This window comes from Ambystoma mexicanum, chromosome 8 (genome assembly GCF_040938575.1).
Source record: "Ambystoma mexicanum isolate Mex_15411 chromosome 8, UKY_AmexF1_1, whole genome shotgun sequence".
NCBI classification, from domain to species: domain Eukaryota; kingdom Metazoa; phylum Chordata; class Amphibia; order Caudata; family Ambystomatidae; genus Ambystoma; species Ambystoma mexicanum.
The window spans coordinates 586,729,110-586,747,091 of NC_090929.1; the positions used below are offsets into that span (position 1 = coordinate 586,729,110).

Sequence of the window (17,982 nt, forward strand, 5' to 3'; positions counted from 1 at the left end):
CTCTCCTACCTGTGCAATTTCGGACGCCAACAGCTCTGCCCAACTCGGTGGTGATGAGTCAAAGTATATGTGAGTGAGCTCATAAAAATAATCTATCACCTATATATCACGCCAGGTGCGACCATGTCAAGGCAGGCCTGTTGACCCAGCAAACACAGACATCGCATCAGCACAAGACGAAGAGACATTCGGAGCACCGCCTCCCCACTATTGGGGGAAAAAGTTCCATCAAGAATTTCACAAGATCTTTCACGTCAAGTACTGCAACCCTACAGCGGTGAAGGTGGCTGCGAGGCACCCAAAGATTCATCTTTCAGACGTCTGCCAGGACAAGACCGCCGCTCCTCTCTCAAGAGAATGGGCTGGGGGGGGGGGTGGTGGCAGCTGCTGACCCAATCGTAGAACTTGGAGAATTCACAGGGACAGTCATTATTGGTCATCGGGCCAACTGGCTGCCATAACACTACATCATTGACAGATTAATAAAGCATCAACTTTTTTTGCATCCCTCTAGCTTCTAGGTGTCCAAAATGCAGCAAGTGACAGATTATAAGGTATTTCAATTGGCAAAATCAATGGAGAAAGGACTAAACGTTGTGAGGGAAGCATTGAGGACAGTCAGGTTAGTTGCCCTCCAGGTTGGAGGACAGATCATATTTAAAATAGATGGACAGATAAAATACAATGACAACGTTAAGGCTTTAGAAAGAGGATGAGCATGCGAGAAGGAGGGAGGCTAATGCTAGCATTAATAGAAGAGCGACGGAGGACAGAAGGAGACAAGAGCATGAGGTAGGTCACTGGCAACGTCTGCAGAAACAAAAATAGATGATAGAAAGAGGAGTGTATGTGAGGGAAGGTCTTGGAGGTGCCAGCAACAAAATGCTGGAAGAGGAGTAGGAAGAGGAGTGGGAGGATGAAGGGGAGGAAGAGGTAGAAGAGGCAACAAAAGCTCCTCGAACAAGTGCGCCTGAAACACAAGAGTATACACTGATAGATTGGCAGGATGACAAGTTATTACTGAGCGTGGGGCCTTCGCTCCGGGAGTTTCTCCCAATAATTTCAGGAAGGAAAACATATGTGAACAGATTAAGGAATTGACAGGCAGAACAAGCTGCATGGCGATAGGTTCAAAATGGACAAAGGGTGTGGTGGTTGTGCCCGTCCGCAAAGCAGGGATGACGCAGTTACCAATGCTGCAAAAAGGGGAGGGGAATGGCTCAGTATATAACGTGTCCAAAAACAATGTAATGGCTAATTTATATCGTTGACCACAGGGGCAGTAAAGTGGATTAATAAGCTAGAAAAAAAAAGAAAAAAAGACGGCAGGAATGACATTGGTGTTAGGGGCGAGAAGCATTTAATTGCTTCAATATTGGGAGAGCAATCAGATGATGTATAGAAAAGGCTGGTTATCCCAATGTGACAGCATAAAACACACATGACAGTACAATGTTTAACAATGGCAGAATGGACGTTAGGGGGACAATTAAGGGTGCAATATAATTATGACATGCAACGAGGATAGATGAGGATCCAGCTGCATATATCCAAGAAATACAAAATAAGTGGCGTTTAGAAGCCAGGGAGTGCTCGGACGAAATACATACCTATATTTTGATCACATCTTATATCAAGGTCTTCCCGATGAAGTGCAGCAACAGTTAAATTGCAGGGATCGGGATAAAACAATGGCCCCCGAAATACAGTTTAATATTGTCCATTATTGTCGAATGAGACAAGAAAAGCAAAGCAACCAGGCAAAAAGAGAAGCAGCTAAATGTGTTCAAAAGAAATTGTCAAAGATGACGGTAGAGGGAGCAATGATCACAAATTTTGGGGCAGAGAATTATGAGCAGGAATATCAACAAGAGGCGAGTAGATATTCGGGATGAAGAGGAGAAGGTGAATTACCCCGGAGCAGGGTTCACCAACCTTTCCGTTAGCTAGAGATATTATTAGTGGAGAGCTACTAACGGGCGATATCGGGGTGGGGATAAACTTCGGAAATGTTACTAATATTTTTTTGCTCTGTTTATTTCCCTCTATAAATAGATGGAATAACATACGCATTCACGATTTTATTAACTTCAAAAACCTCTTGGTCACATTTTTTTATTAGTAGCTGCTCATAAAAAACGATCACAATGTATGAAAACGATGGGACATTCAATGCTAAGGCTGATAACGAGCCAATGATGAAACACAGACATTCAGCTATCAAACTTAATGTCAGTTTCATGACGGATACGTTTTCAGGTCAGAGGAGCCACACTGAGGGGTGCACCAAGGTTAACATTTCATAGGGAGGGAGGACATTCAAATGCTGGGAGAGGCGCCAAGTGCAGAGACTGGACAACAGATTTACTTGTACAGGGGCATCCAACTACTTTATGCATTGTAAAGAGACTATTCTGGTGAAGTTTCAATGTTACATGCAGTTAAATCTCTCCTGCTCATTTCTCAAGTTTGCCAGACTGCATCGGTGATCAATGGGCCAGCTCTGACACCCAGCATATTTGCCCAGGCCTTGGCACCTGGCCTAGCAACTCATTGAAATAATCTGCTCTATGCAGCGCACACAGTAGAATACAATACCGAGCCCCCAGTGGGAACATATGCGAAGCTGAGGGCTCCTGAACTATGCCAGCATTGGTCAATGGCCGCAACATCGGATGCCGGATCTTAGACCTGGCCTGCCTCAGCCCTGACAAAGCTTTACCAAGACCTCATGTTCACCAACAGGTTCGCCAAGAGAAGCTGGGGGCTCGGTGATCCAATCTGCTCTGTGCTTCTTTCCCCAGCCTTCATTCGCAGGCTATATTTGCTCCTCCTGTTTTCCCTCTTCCGCCGTGAAAGGGCTACCATGGGAATCAATGAGCCATTACTATCCCTGGGGTGGGTGGTGGGGGGAATCAATGTTAAAAGCAGGCTTTCAACATGCTGAGCACACTATTGTTGTGCATTTTCATAGAAAAATAAAAGTAACTGCCAAACTCAAAAATGCTTCTTAAACTTGCATTCACTAGTTTACTTGGAAAAAATAAATGGTTGGACTAACACAAATATCCTGTACATTCTGTGCCCCTTGCTTTGCCTTTTATCACAGGTTATATTTATAAAGATGTTAAAGGTTTGTCATACTGATTAATCACACATAATTGCTACTGTTGTGCTGCATTAGGAAATACAACTGTGGGTTCATGGGTCTAACTTTTGATTTTCACTACAGGAGCAGAAATATCCCCACCTCTGCCTTGAGTATAAACAAGCGACCAACCCAAACCAAACACATTTCATAGCACTTATAAGGAATTGCAAAAAGTCATACTATTAACAAGTTTTCAATATGTAACACCTCAGCAACCATCTCACAACTGCAGAGCATCTCTATGGATCCCTTAATGTACTAGTATTTTGGGTGCACCACTGCCATGGAATTGATTCAAAGTGGAATTGATGAGTACACTGGAGTTTGGAAAGAAGTAGAATGAAAGAAATTGCTGCACAAGGACACCTTCACAGCCAGGCACACTTGAAAAATGAGCAGGTCTTGCTCGCTGGAGCCCTGCCATTTCTAGAAGTAGCTTGTATGGCTGAAAACAAACCCAGGACGAAACAGAGACATGATAGGTCCATGTCTCAGTTTCGTCGTAGCCTCATTTCTCAAGTGCGCAACATCAACCGAGTTGCTGCCAAGCTGGAGCCCCTCCTCCCACAGTGCAAACAGCTGTGTGCATGGTGAAAGTTGGAGGGTCTGCAGGAGCTCAGCAGCAGAAAATAATAAACCACCACCTCTCCCGACCCAGCTTACCTGCAGTAGCAACTTACACGAGCCTCCTCTCCTCCAACCACGTTGCCCGAGCGCAGCTCCAATCCAAAGAGATATTCTGGCAGTGTGTTTTATGCAACAACATAGTGGTTTAAAAGGGGAAAGCCTGGGATAACAGAGCACAATGGGCTCCACCATGGCCAATGGGGGCACAGCTTTGAGCAAGGAACTTGCTCTGGCAAATGACAGGACTCCTATATGCTAGAGAGATGTGCAACTCAGGGATTGGTCAGAACACTTCCTTGTATCAAACGTCTTTTTCTCCCCCTTTTCCTGAATGTGTAGCGTGAGCTACTGGTCTCTCGTGATCGACCATTTGGTGACCCTTGCCACAGAGGAAGGGGGTAGGCACAGAGGCTAAGGATTTGGAGGAGGTTTTGGTGGAACGCGACACCGATTTGGAAATTTTGGAGTGCTTGAATTACAGTGTTGACATGTGGAAAGATCAGGCATTACGCACAGACGTGTAGGAGCAGAGGGGGCAATGAACAGAGGATGGCAGCAACCCAACCCAAGAAGAGTGCCTGCATTTCCCCTGCAATATTCTACACAGACACAGCTAGAGCAGGGCACATTTCAATTTACACAAGGTTGTATACCTTTATTTTTAAAGGAACTTTCTCAAAAGAAAGTGCAAGGGCATAACAAGGTTTCTTTGAGTAGATGAGGTGAGCAAAGGACTGGGATTTTGGTTTAAGTAACACTGAGCTAGAGACAGTTTGCCAGATTCACTTCTATGGCTTGCAGACCATTGGGCAGGATTTCAACTGGTCTTGAAGGCTGCAACTATTTGTCGGTCACTGGTATAGGACTGCAAGCAAAGTTAATGCTTATGCTGTAGGTTCATGAAATGCCTGTGTTGAAAGAGACAGAGCAATCAGGTAATCTAAACTGCATGGGTGTGGACCGGATCAGAGTAAGATTACATGGTCTATTTAGTAAGATACATAAAATTGGAATACACAAGCAGCGAGAAGTCACAATGTTCATACTTGTAAAGTTGCAAGGGTTATCTTATACACCAGAACATAGGAACACCTTACGAGGGATATATCACAAGCGCAAGTCAGACATCATGCCAAGACATGGAAAGCTAAAAAAAAAAAAAAAAGGAAGCCCTACAAGACTTGATATAGTGAATTGTGTGTTTTTACTAGTTAATCTTGTTGCTATATTTGTTTCTATGTAGGGGTGGGGGGCTGTCACCGGCTTCTCTCTGTAAACCATCTTCGGGCATCACATACTGCCAACAGCATATGGCAGTCACTGCAGTCAGTTAAGTGTACAATGCAAGATAGGAGTTCATCTATTGAGTGTTACTACTTGCTGCGTCATCATGGCAACACTATTCCTACTTCCGTCTCACAAAAAGCAGAGCGTGAAGCAAAGAAATGCTCGAGGCAAATGTGTAAAATGGGCATTACTTTGGATGTCAATCCCTCAAAAAAAGTGTCTTTTTCAACAGCACCAGACTAAGGACTAATCTCAATGGACGTAGACAGCAACTCAAAGTAATATTCTACTGTAATGCCAGCCCAAATGCTGGCTACCCACACCCTGTACACGGTCCCATTTAAGACATTCAATTATTTCCACCATGTGTGGCAAAGCTTTGTGAGGGAGCGGCGGGGTGGGAGTGAGGAGACCGTGTTAGTGATTTCAATCCAGCACTCCAACTAAGTCAATGCCTAGGATGGGATGCCCAATGGAAACCCTTATTTATATATTTTTATGTCAAAGTTCGTTTAATCCTGGATGATGTACCATTATATAACGCCTCTCTTTGAATTCCCCCGGTCTCACTGAACCAAGAAATAGGTTTGTTTTGCAAATTAAAAGATTTGAAGAATTAAACTATATATATATATATATATATATATATATATATATATATATATATATATATATATATATATATATATATATATTACACTTATGAATAATATCGGAATATCACACTTATGAATCTGAACAATGATCAGCAATGGGTAATATTACTGTATCAACAATCTCTAATCAATTAGGAGTAGGAATAGGAAGAATAATCTAGCAGAGAATACTTTGTATGGGTTTAAGAACATGCAATGATAGGAAAGAAGGCACCACAGAAATAACTTGATGACTTCAATAAAAAGACAATATGATCACTCTTTCCCCCCGTTACTCACTCCCCCCAGTATGCAATATGAAGAGGGCACACAGGTTTTAGGAATAAAAATCAATGCAGTTCAATCCCACTTCCCCCCCCAGCAAGCTTAGAGAGACACAGGAATGATTTAAAACAGGTCAAAATACTTTTGAATGTGATATGTAATGTATGGAAAAATGCTAAAATTGACTTTAATTCGCTAACTAAGATTCAGAACTAGTGAGAGTGGTTTTGGATTGGTCCAGGTCAACACGAGCAATGATTTATGAATGATTATCAGATTGAAAACAGAATTCAGCAGTTGAAAACAAGAAACAACTATTTTGACATGTGGTGAAATTGAGCCAAATTGCAAATCGCAGCAACTTTCCCGCATGCGGGAAACGCGATTACAGCAAAACTATCAGGAATTGGAATGTCGTTTTGGGTTCGTTGGAAAGCTGAGGATGTTAGATTCAAAATGATGGTTCAAAAGTTAGAGGTTTTAGTGAAGGTAGATTTTTCAGAAACAGAGTCAAGATTTCAAAATGAAAGATTGCGCTTTAAAGATTTAACAACAAGGATAGGCTTATACTAAGGGGCTATGAAGAAGCAAGACACTCAACAGGCAGCCACCAGAACAGCGGCGCCTCCGCACTGACTTCTGTCCCGTCAAAACACTTGTCCCTCTTCAGAAAAATATATCAGCGCAAAGATGAGTGATGCTACAATTATCATGGATTATGTGGAGGAGAGAAGAATTTAGGATAGACAGAGATTCAATAATGCAGTTATGAGAATGGTTTCATTGGGTTATTTAAGACTAAGAGGTTGGTTATGGACAGTTCTACACTAAATACTTACAACTATGGCTTTGGAATGGAATGGGCCCCGTCAAAGATCTGGTCAACGGTTTGGACTTTCTCTCGCCACCGGACAGGATCGGGGCACTGGGTTCTACTCTCAGCACGGCACTCTGGTCTGCGCGGCCTCTTGGACTGGATCCGACAGGTTCTGGTTTACAGCTCTGCGGGCCTGGAACTCAGTTCTAGCATGGGGTTCTTAGCTAGAACAGCAAAGCAGCACAGCCAGCGCTGTTGGATTTTGTGGGGTGCCCCTTGGAAGTTTAGGGGTTACAATCAGGTTGCAAAAGATTCTGAGGCCTGCTGAAAAAGGGTTCAGCTGCCTGGGGTAGGCCTCTCTGCTTCAAAGTTCTAGAGTTTGGTTCTAGAGTCTTGTCTCTGGATCTCTGTCTGGAGCCTGGATCTTCATGCAGGGTGCTTCGCCAGGAAATGAGTTGAGTAGTGAAAAAGTGTGCGTCTCTGGGTCCTCAGAAGTCCCCATTTATGTATTTGCAAAGTGGGTGGGGAGGCTGATTCTCTATGCCCAACCCTCTAAGGATCGGATAGGTCAGAGAATTTCCTGTCCCCTGATTTGAGAAAGGAGCAGTGTGTCATCATGTGTCATGTTTATGGCTTAGGGAAAAACCCTCCCCTTTGTCTCTGTACAGTATCTTATTTTTCATAAAAAAAACATTTACAATATGCCCAACTTGTTATTACATATACACATCACAGATTAATTAAGGCACGTCTCCGTTCAAGTCCCATGTTCCTATGAGCTTTGGTTCGTAAATGACAACTTTTCGCGCTTTTGGTGGGTTTTTCAATGTTAGTTCTGCACCAATTTGTATACATGCATGCATATCCCATCTGGGCACATTTCTGTAATTACATGTTCCTAACAAACACCATTGCTACAATATGAATAAATTCCGGTGTTCAGCATCAGAACATCGCACCGATTCCAGTTTAGTCTTAAACTGTGAGCAAATTTTTCATTTTAATAATCCCTAAATTTCATATTTTTGTCAGTTCAGTACACTTTGCTATACACATCTTTATAAAACATACATTTAATCCAATGTCCAATCAACAATTTCAGTCTGGCCCGCCTCCAGAGCTGGGCTGATTCAGAGGGTCACATAACCTTCTTCCTGCCAGAGCAGTTTGTTGTCAGTCACATCCAAATTAGCATTCCTATTCAGCTCCATTGTCTGCACTCGGAGCAACAGGCCAGGGTGCCACTCCCAGTTCCTTCTGACACCAGCCTGCCATTCTCTTAGCCCAGGGCAGGGGGAAGTTTCCTTTGTTCAGGGAGAAGGTGTGGAATTTGTTTGAAGCGCAGTGGGAAACTTAAACTCTTAAACCCAATGTCTGAAATTGCCTCGTCTTAAAATATACCTCACATTTTTCACAAATACATCAACCAATTTCTTACTTCAAGTCTTTTCAGAATATAGTTTTGAATTGTATCCACCTCTTAGGCTTCTGATAGCAAGTCTTTCTTTGGCATAGTTGGAGTTCAATGTTCAACTTTACAGAAGATTGTTTTAAATCACTGGCTTCTGACAGAGGTGAGTAACTGTATTACACCCATTTTTGACAGATTTCTTCCAGCAAGCAATCCTCAAAAGTGGACTTTGTACATATACTTCTGTGGACATTATATCTATGTGGATTCTTGCAGTATAATGATGTAGAACACCCAACAAGGATGTTGGATCTTTTAGGTGGTGTATGAGCCATGATTTTGCAAATTTTTGACAATCAAGAAAACAGATTTCCAAACAGCTCTGTTTCTTTTTGGCAATTAGCATTGCTTTTTCAAGTGATTTCAGGCTACTTTGTGGGTAGCCCAATGGTGGGTTTTGGCAGTGATCTCCTGTGCTCACTAAGAGGCAAAAGTGGATGGCGGCCTTTTTTTCAGATTTGTACTGCGCATGGGTGATTTTTAGCGAGCAGCATGCTTTCCAGTGGCCATTTCTGAGGTTTCTGCTGCCAGCAACGCACAGTAATGTTGCAGGGCCTGGACCAGTGGCTTGAGACATCCCACAACAGCGTGCAGGGGAGCGGGGGTGAGGAGACAGCACTCAGGGGGGGAGGGACAGGGGGGGGGTCGGACAGCGTGAGGGCAAAAGAGCGAGAGCAAAGTCAGAGATATGCTACCAGAAAAGATCATAAAATATTATCTGAAGGGCTATTTAAACCTGCAGTGGTAGGAATTCAGCAGGGCCCAGACATGTATATGCTGTTCCAAAAGGCACCATCCTACAGTTTACAGTAGGTATGTGAAATATTTTACCTAAACCTGACAACATACAATGACACATTAAGTAAGCTGCAGACTTTCCACCATATGATGAACGCCAGATTAATTTAAACAATCGTAAAAGCACAAATGACTACTCACCATCCAAAATGTTTCCAATGAGATTGCGAAAAGCTTATCAGCAAGCCACATCCAAAGGCAAAACCAAGGAAGCATGCTCGCACAGCTACCTGAATAAAAAAAAAGACAAAAGTAAAAATAAAATCATGCCACATCTGGCAAGTAAACTGGAACGTTGGATAGCTAACCAGCGTAATCGCTAAAGCTACTTGTAAAGGACAATCAGCGGAAGCACTGCAATGTCTGAAAGGGGAGCAGAGGGGGTGACCAGGGCTCTAGATAAGATTGTGAGGTAGGATAATTTTACGGTCTACATTTTGGAGTTGAAAGTAAAATTATATTTAGAGAGTACACACATTTTATTTTTAGGAAAGGAATATATTTTTATCTTAGAAGCCCTCTTCAAAATCAGGTAAAACAATAAGCCAGGCCTGAAAAGGTGCATGCACCACTGGTAAGTGATAATTGATGTTTGGCAAGAAAAAGGTGTGCAGATGGCAGATTGGCTTCAGAAAGGGGATGGGCACCCAACTGAATTGTCTATTGTTTAAGTGCATCCAGGGGCAGACTTGGGCAAAGCAGCAGCATTCGGTGTAGTTGATCGCTCACTGTTTTGGGCCAAACTTAAGAAATGGGATATTCCAGCAGGACTGCTTAATCTACTATCAACACTTCACACTAATTCAATGATAAGAGTAACATTAAACCAGGAAGGGCATCTGTCATGCCCGTTTAAAACATATAGAGGGGTTAGGCACGGGTGTATCTTGGCCCCCTTTCAGAAACCTTTTTGCAATCTAGGGCATTGGCAACTCCCAGAATTGCTAACATAAGATTGTTATGGACAGATATGCCGACGACTTCATTATGTTTGATAATATTCCCATTGGTTGCCAAAGACTTTTGAATGGTTTTCTGGCCTTTGCAAAGGAACATTCTTTAACTATCAATGCAGCAAAGATAAAAGGTCATGCATTTGACAAATGGTTCAAAACAGACTGTCTTTAAATGGAATGTGGATTTAAATCCGGTGCAGAGGATTGACTCATATATATATATATATATGCTTAAAGATCTTTTCCAAACCTACATCCACTCTAGTAAGATCATGGCAATTTTCAAAAACAACAAAGCTATTATCAACTATATAGGGTGGATTCAAAATTTGGGAAATGTTCCTTATTGCCATGCAAAACACTTCTATGAAGGTAAAGTGGTACCAAAACTACTTTTATGGGATAGAGATGTGTGATCCGACTGTGGATTATCTCCCATTTCTTGAAGCCTTCATGTGGAGAATAATCCCTTTGTCTCCCCTCCTCAAAGGCAATTATACAGTATGAATTGGGTGTAATCTCCCTTAAGGCGCGAGCACTTGAAAATCTCTTTATGGGAAAATGCTGACACTGCTGCCAAATTCAGTGTGGTGCGATTTTGCATAGGCTTGTGAAAAGGGGGGTATTCGAGTGGTGGGTGAAATCAAGAACATTGCACAGGTACTTTTGAAGGAATTGTGATGTACTGAGGGTGACTTGGTGGGCAATGCAGATAAAGTAAAGAAAGATCTGTATGTGTTAGATCGAGCACAGTGGACGAGTTCCATGCTTATCCATCCCCATTTAAAGGATCATAACATTTTGGCACCTTGTCATTTTATGCCAGCAGATCTACGTGCTCCATTTTTTATAAGATTTCGTCTGAATCTATTATGTACAACGGAAATTCTTTTGAGATATGGTCATGTTGAGCTGGAAGATGTCAACTGTGGATTCTGTACCCAAGTCAAAGAAACTAGTAAGCATTCACTGATAAGTGTCGAGCTCTTGAAACAAAAAAAAGAGTAAGAGCACACATTAAGTGTTTAACTTTTTATCAAGCAATACATTTTGGAATTGTCAGGTTCTGCATATATTCTGAGTCACTTCTTCAATGTAATGGATCATAGTAATATTTGTCGATGTATACGTGGTACTAAGGAAGGAGATTACTTTATCATTGGTCAATTTTGAACTTCGTGGGTGCAGTTTAACTCAGGTTTTCCTTTTGCATTTTTCTTGCCGATTGTGTTATTATAAATTAATTCTGTGGATGTGATTGTTTAAATGTGAATGTGTTAAAGGTTGGATTAAGTTTTAACCAATAAAACAAAACAGTAAACAAAACAAAAAAAAAAATTGTGCATGCCAAGAATTGATAGGGGCGTGGGGGTGGTAGGGGAAGAGTGATTTATGAAGGCTGTCAAGTAGCTTGCAACATGAAAAACACATACCCCACCGCTCAGAGTAAGCTCTTGACATGGCATGAGCTGCCAATGGCTTTGGTCTTGAACACATAAATAAGTAGTGCAGGCGGCAACATGGCGGAGACAGACCTGCCCATCTGCTGCTCTGTTTATTGTTTTAGGCAATTGCCTAATTTAAGGCAATAAAGCAATAGAGTTAGGTTATGTTATTGTGATTTATAACGTGCACTGCTGCCATTTTCATTAGATGCTCTGGCAGATGTGAAAGGGAAGGAGCGCTGGGAAGGCTTAGTGGGATTGAGAGGGGAAAAGCACAAGAGAGCTTTGATGTACTTTTGGTAGCTTCAGTACAGGAAAACGGTCACAGTGTGAGGTTAGTTTTTAGTTGGTAGACGTGGTGGCGTTGGTGAATTAGTGTGTATTGGTGACCAGTGTAATTAGTTTAATTTCCTGTTGGGTGGAGTGTGTGCAGTTTGTGGTCGTTTTCGTTTTTTCTGCAGTGGAGGTGCGAGTGTGTTTTGTTCAGTGTTTGAAGGCAAGTAGGCAGGATACTGGAGAGTTTTTAGTAGGGTTAGTGGAGGTTCATGTTTGGCATTGTGCGCCATAGTTCAGGTTCATACTATTCTATGGTTATTTGTAGTGGACTCGTGGTCTTGTTTGATCAATTTTCGTTTGTTTTGGTGTAGCCATTGCGTATCAGTTTTCCTTTGTGGATTGCTCCTGTTCAGCTCGGTGAGTTAAAGAGAGATGTATTTAGCCATTTTCTGAACTTTAGGTGATCTTCTGTTCCAATTTCCTTTGGGAATCGAGTTTTAAAGTTTTGCTGCAATGCAGCAGAACGATGTTCCCCCAAATTTCTGTCTGAAGTATTGTTTAGTCTGTAGGCAAATGTCACTGCTGGACCTTAGAGTTTGGCTTGGTTCGTAGAAGGACATTTTTTCCTCTTTGAATTCTGCTCCTTGGCTTTGGGTTGCTCTGTGCGAGTTACGCCAAGCGTTTTGCAGAAATATTGTTTTTTTTACCAGGCGCCAATGTAGGATTCTCTCAAGGCATAAAATAATCATTGTTGCATAGCAATTTGCTATGCAATTCAGTAGGTTTGCAAATTAGATTGACACGAGTGTAGCCCAACTAGCTATTTAAAAATTGGTAAATTGTCCCAAAAAAAATTTGCTTTAGAAAGACTGCTCTGAGAACCCTCAGTGTGGTCTTTCTAAAGCCAACTGTCACCCCAGCCACACACGAGTACGTGCAGGGGCTGACAGGCATGTTGATGCCAGGCGTAAGCCATGGAAGCAGCAGAGGGGCAGGGGTGTGTGTGTGTGTGTGTGTGTTGGTGCTAATGTGTGTATTTCTGAGGGAAGTGGATGGTTGGTTAAAAAAAAAAAAAGAGGGGGGCGGGTGAGCAACTATGGATGGGGAGTGATACACTCCCTAGTTAAAGAGTAAGGGCATGGGTATGTTGTAAGGGAGGGGTCAGGGGAAAATGACATTTCAGAATATTCAAGGCTGCACAAAAGTTTATGTGAGCAGCCTTCATTATTCAGACTTTTCACATAGGACCTTTAAACTGCCTGTTCTATGAAAGCACAGGTCACCCAACATTCATCTCTAGCCATCGGGGCTCTCTCCATCCTCTTATCTATACACTGCAAGTCCAAAGAGGCTATTGGAGGGAGAGCAGCAGTAATCCTCTTCACCCTAAAATTGTCAAATGCATGTGTGGGAGTGCTTGGCAAGAAACAATCATCTCTTTTTCAAATAATTGCAAACCAGAAGTAAATTGCGACAATATTGTTAGAACTATCCGATCTGGCAAAGACCAGTATGTGTTTACATTATTTTTAAAGACAATCCTGCAATTCCCTTCCTCAAAATAACAATGAATAATGACAGTATTGGTACTGTAAAACCCTTCATGTCTCCATGTTCTTCAGTATTAAAGCATCTACAACTCATAGTATAAACTATAGTTCATTTTGTTAGGAAAAGTGAAATATTGATGAGTGAACACTTGAAAACATACATGATCACACGGCCAAATGCTTTTGATGGCAACCCTAGTTCTGTGAATTTCTGGCTGCAAATATCTAGGCGGCGGGTGCTCAACCAATGAGCTGATCCCAAACTTGACATTCCATCTGATCACCCAGTTGATGTATACTAGGTACCATGAAAGTCAGATGGCTGAAAAAATTACAATAATCCACCTAGTTTTCCCAGTTCTCTGCTATGCCATCCACTCTGCTTCCTCTTACATAAGGAACACACAAAGCTAATTAGATTTGTACTCACGGTAGTGATCAATAGTTCCATGCAGTCAGCACGTTTACAGATATACTGCAATACCCATACCTTGTAGTTATAATCCAGAGCTTGATTTGCTCTAGGATTAGGATTCCATTATATATTAGCACCTGTAGGAGAAACTGTCCAATCTGGAGGATGGGAACGCAAGTGGAATCTGTAAATAGCTTTAGGATTATGATTCCATTATATATTAGCACCTGTAGGCGAGGGCTGGCCAATCTGGAGGCTGGGAACACAAGTGGAATCTGTAAGTAGCTGCCCGCATGCCATGTCTGCCCGCTGCGCCTCTGCCCAGCCTACACTGTCCTTGAACATGGTGCCCCATGCCAAGTCTCCAATGGTGTGCCACACCTTGACCACACACCACCACCCACCCACTTGTATACTGGATTACTTATTTCCAATAGCGAATGTATGGTACATTCTTTTTTAAAAGGAAACATCAATTGAGCAAAGTCAGCATCCCAGATGTTTCTAAGCGCCAAATACCATATTCATAGATAAGGGGGGGGAATGGAATGCTGCACTTGTGTTTACCCGACTCGCCCTCGAGAACCGGTGGTGGCATTGCCCTCCGGTCAAAAATGGTAATTAACGCTGCTATATTGAAAACCGGAGATAACAATAACAGGCAAGGGCCATCTTGTCCATCTGAAGTTGACAAGTACCCTGCCTGCCGCAAATCCATACTACGTACTTCATCTCAGGCTATGACTTTCCTTGGTTTTAAGATATTTCTGAACATCTCCTTGCGCAGCAAATGCTTGGTGAAGCACACAGGACACTGTCCTGTGCAACAAGGACTGTACCCAGCTGCCACCATGTGGCGCCCAAGACTTAAATCCATTACAGAAATGGTTTACACCAGCTTTGGCAATACAAAAAGAAAAAAAAAACAAAAAAAAAAAAAAGGACAGCAGAAAGAATCTGGGTCAAAAGGCAAACGCAAGAGAGTAAGGACAAGCAGAAGGCCCTACAGAAAGTGTATCGGAGGGAAATGTTTAGGACATAGCAAGATTACTTTAATACACAAATAATGAATTCAGAGAATGACTCAGAAGCTTTTTGAAATTCCTAGGAATTTGGAGAAACCGCAAGTTCAAGTAAATAAGCTGAACCCTACAGATGAGATTTGCGAAGCAGTACATAGGGCATTTGCAGATAAAATTAAAACAGCACAGGTCAGCGCAAACAATCTGGATAACTATCTGCTTGCCCTTACGTCAATAGCTACTCCCCTGACCTTTCCCCTCCCCCCCCCCCCCCCCCCAAGCCTCAACATTCCCTCTTTCTTCAAAGACCATTTCTAGGGATTTTATGGATAAAGTCCATTAGAAAAATGCACCCCACTACTTGCTTTGGGGACGTTATTCTTTCTAAAATTGTTTTGAACATGTGGGGATTTTTGCCCCTTCATTGGTTAGTTTCGCCAATGCTACATTTGCAACCAACCATGTGCCAGATATTCTAAAAAGGTAATAGTCAGCCCCTGGATAATAAAAACCAGGGCAGGATCATAATGTATGATCCATATCAAATGTGCCTTTCTTGCTGAAAACGATTAGCCACTATACACCTCCAGGAACATGTAAAGTAAGAGGATCCTACATTTTAGACAGGTTGGTTTCAGGCCCTCCCATGGTACAGAAAGTGCTCTATTGGACCTACAAGCCGGAATGCTTGATATCATGGGCAAGAGCAAATCGGGCTGCTGATGCCATTAGATCCATCAGCAGCCTTTGATCTTGTGGATCAAGAGAAATTGCTCAGTAGGCTTGTGGACCAGGGAGGGTGCACTAGTGGAGCTGTAGACTGAATTAGATACTCTCCCAAGGACAGAAAATGTGCTAATTGTGGTGCACTGCTAGGGGCCTGCCTTTCCCCGGCACATTCAATATATTCTGTCACCCCCTATGTGACCTGTGTGCGATTTACGAAATATGACAACACTCAGCTCCTTATGTAGGGACACACAGAAGCATGTGCTAAACTATAGACACTATATGAGGGATTCACGATAGATGGGTACTATATTCAGGCAGTGTCCAAGGTGAAGAAACTCAGGGTGATATTTTAACCATCTCTCGGTTTTGAAGCTCATGTTAATAGTGTAATTAACAAATCTCAATATCATCTGAGACTGCTCAGATTGGTGAAGCCTTATGCCTCTCTGGCGAATAGCACTATGCTAGTTCGAGCTGTTATAATGCCCAGGCTCGACTATTCTAGTGCATTGCTGGTTGGAGTGTCAAATAGTTGCAGATTCTTCAAAACTATGCTGTGCGGATTATCAAAAGGCATGGCAAGACCAGATTTCTGTACACAGAGAGCTGCACTGGCTCCCAGTTGAAGCTAGAATATGCTTCAAGAGGAGTACAATTGTTCATAGGTGTTTATATGGACAAGCGCTGAGTACCTAAAAGAACCTCTGATTCTTGACAACTTACCAGAGTTACTCCCTCTAGGCACTTGAGGTTATTGATCCAGCCTAGAAGTAAATGAGTTAGAGGCAATGGCCGCCCGTTTACGGAACAAGTTGCGTTGGTTTGGAACAAGCTTCCCCCAGAGTTGCGCATGTAAGAAAACATGCTCACTTTTAGGAAGTCTCGAAACTTTTGTTTAATTGAAAGCCTGTTCTACCTGTATGTGTTAAATATGTTGCACCCTGATGTCTGCGGGCTCTGGGGCATAATAAATAAAAAAAATGAATTTCAGAGCTTTGCATTGAAAAATGTTTTGAGAGCCTTCTTAAAAGAGAAATTTAAAAAGAATATTTAAAAAGATTTTTTTTTAAAAATCTGTTTTATTTGTGTCCATTCATGCAGCTAAGAAAAAAGACAAAAATGGTGAATTGGAAAAATAACCAAAGTCCTATAACGATTATCAAGAGGAGCAGGGGTGTCCCCTGCTTCCATGAGAGGGGTCATGTAGATGTTAAATAGCAGTCATGAGACGGATGAGCCTTGTGGGGCTGGGCAAGGGGGTGTGTGAGGTTCTGTTGAAGGGGGAAGGGGGTTAGGCAAGGTGGTTTCCTTTCTTTCTGCCATGAAGGATTTTAGCCAAAGAAACCATGTGTTGCCGAATCCTAGATCTTTGAATCTTTTGTCGAGCATTGCGTGGTGGACTGTGTAGAAGGCTGCCAATAGAATAATACTTGACGGGCATCTGCATTGGTTTTTAGGTAATCCCATATCGATAATAATGCAGTTTGTGTTCCTCTCTTCGGTCTGAAGCAGATTTGTGCGTGGTCTAGTATCCAATTGTTTTCTACATGTTCCAGGACCTGGTCGTACATGTAGCTTTCTAGGAGTTTTCTGCAGGTATGGGATGTTTCCTCCATTCTTGCACCAGTTTCCTGTCAGTTTTCTTCAGTGCTCCGAGGTAGGGTGTGCCATCATTTTCTTTGGTGCGGGAGAATGGTTTTTCAGGTGCAGTGTCATCTAGCGTTTTCGTGATCCATTTTTGGATAGTCTCAGTTCTTTCTTCGATGCTTTATAATTCCAAGTTGGTGATTGATAGTTTTGTGGCTCCATTCTCGTGTTTAGGTCTGCAATGTTTATGGATTTCTAGTTTCTTTACTGAATTGGTAAGTATTCACGTTTGCGGGTGAATCATGAAAGTTATTGTGAGGTGGTCGCTGCAGAGGATTTGCATTAGGCATGCACTGGTGACCAGGTTTTTGTTGCACAAGTTTGCATCTAGGGTGTGGCCTGCTGTGTGTCGATGCCTTCACCAATTGTAGACGCATCATTGTTAGCTTATTTGTTGGGTGCAACAATGTTTTCTTCATCAAACCATATGCTGAAATCGCCCCATATGATCAGGCGATCATGTTTTACGGTGATGTTGGGCATGGCGTCCACAGGTGTGTTTCTGAAAGTAGGGTTGTATGTTTGTGGTCTGTATGAATGATATCTAAGGCGAAGAGCAAGTGGAGTGATTCAGAGTTTGGGGCATTAAGTGGTAGTGGTGGTGCTGTTAGCTGGTCCTTGTATACAAAAGGTGAAACAACCTCCTGTCTCAGTCGGCTTGTTTCAATTCGAAGCTGTTGGGTAAGGAATTGTGTCCCATTATCATGAGCTTTTCAGCACGCCAGGTTTTGGTGAGGAATAGATATGTCCCCCCATCACTTAGTAGTTCATATAGGTCTGTTGTGTGTTTTGACATTGATCTGGCATTGTCAAGGTTGCAGTGTATTGGTTTTGTTTTCTTCGGGTGACGGTTTGTCTTTTGGCGGTG

General features: G+C 42.4%; 1 protein-coding gene across 1 annotated transcript in view; it reads right to left on the reverse strand.

Annotated features, from left to right (window-relative positions):
* ICMT (isoprenylcysteine carboxyl methyltransferase) overlaps positions 1-17,982 on the reverse strand; it is a 196,104-nt gene that overhangs the window by 163,298 nt on the left and 14,824 nt on the right. The window contains exon 2 of the mRNA XM_069610289.1: positions 9,213-9,301. Coding sequence (XP_069466390.1) covers positions 9,213-9,301 — 89 coding nt within the window. The remainder of the gene's footprint in view (positions 1-9,212; positions 9,302-17,982) is intronic.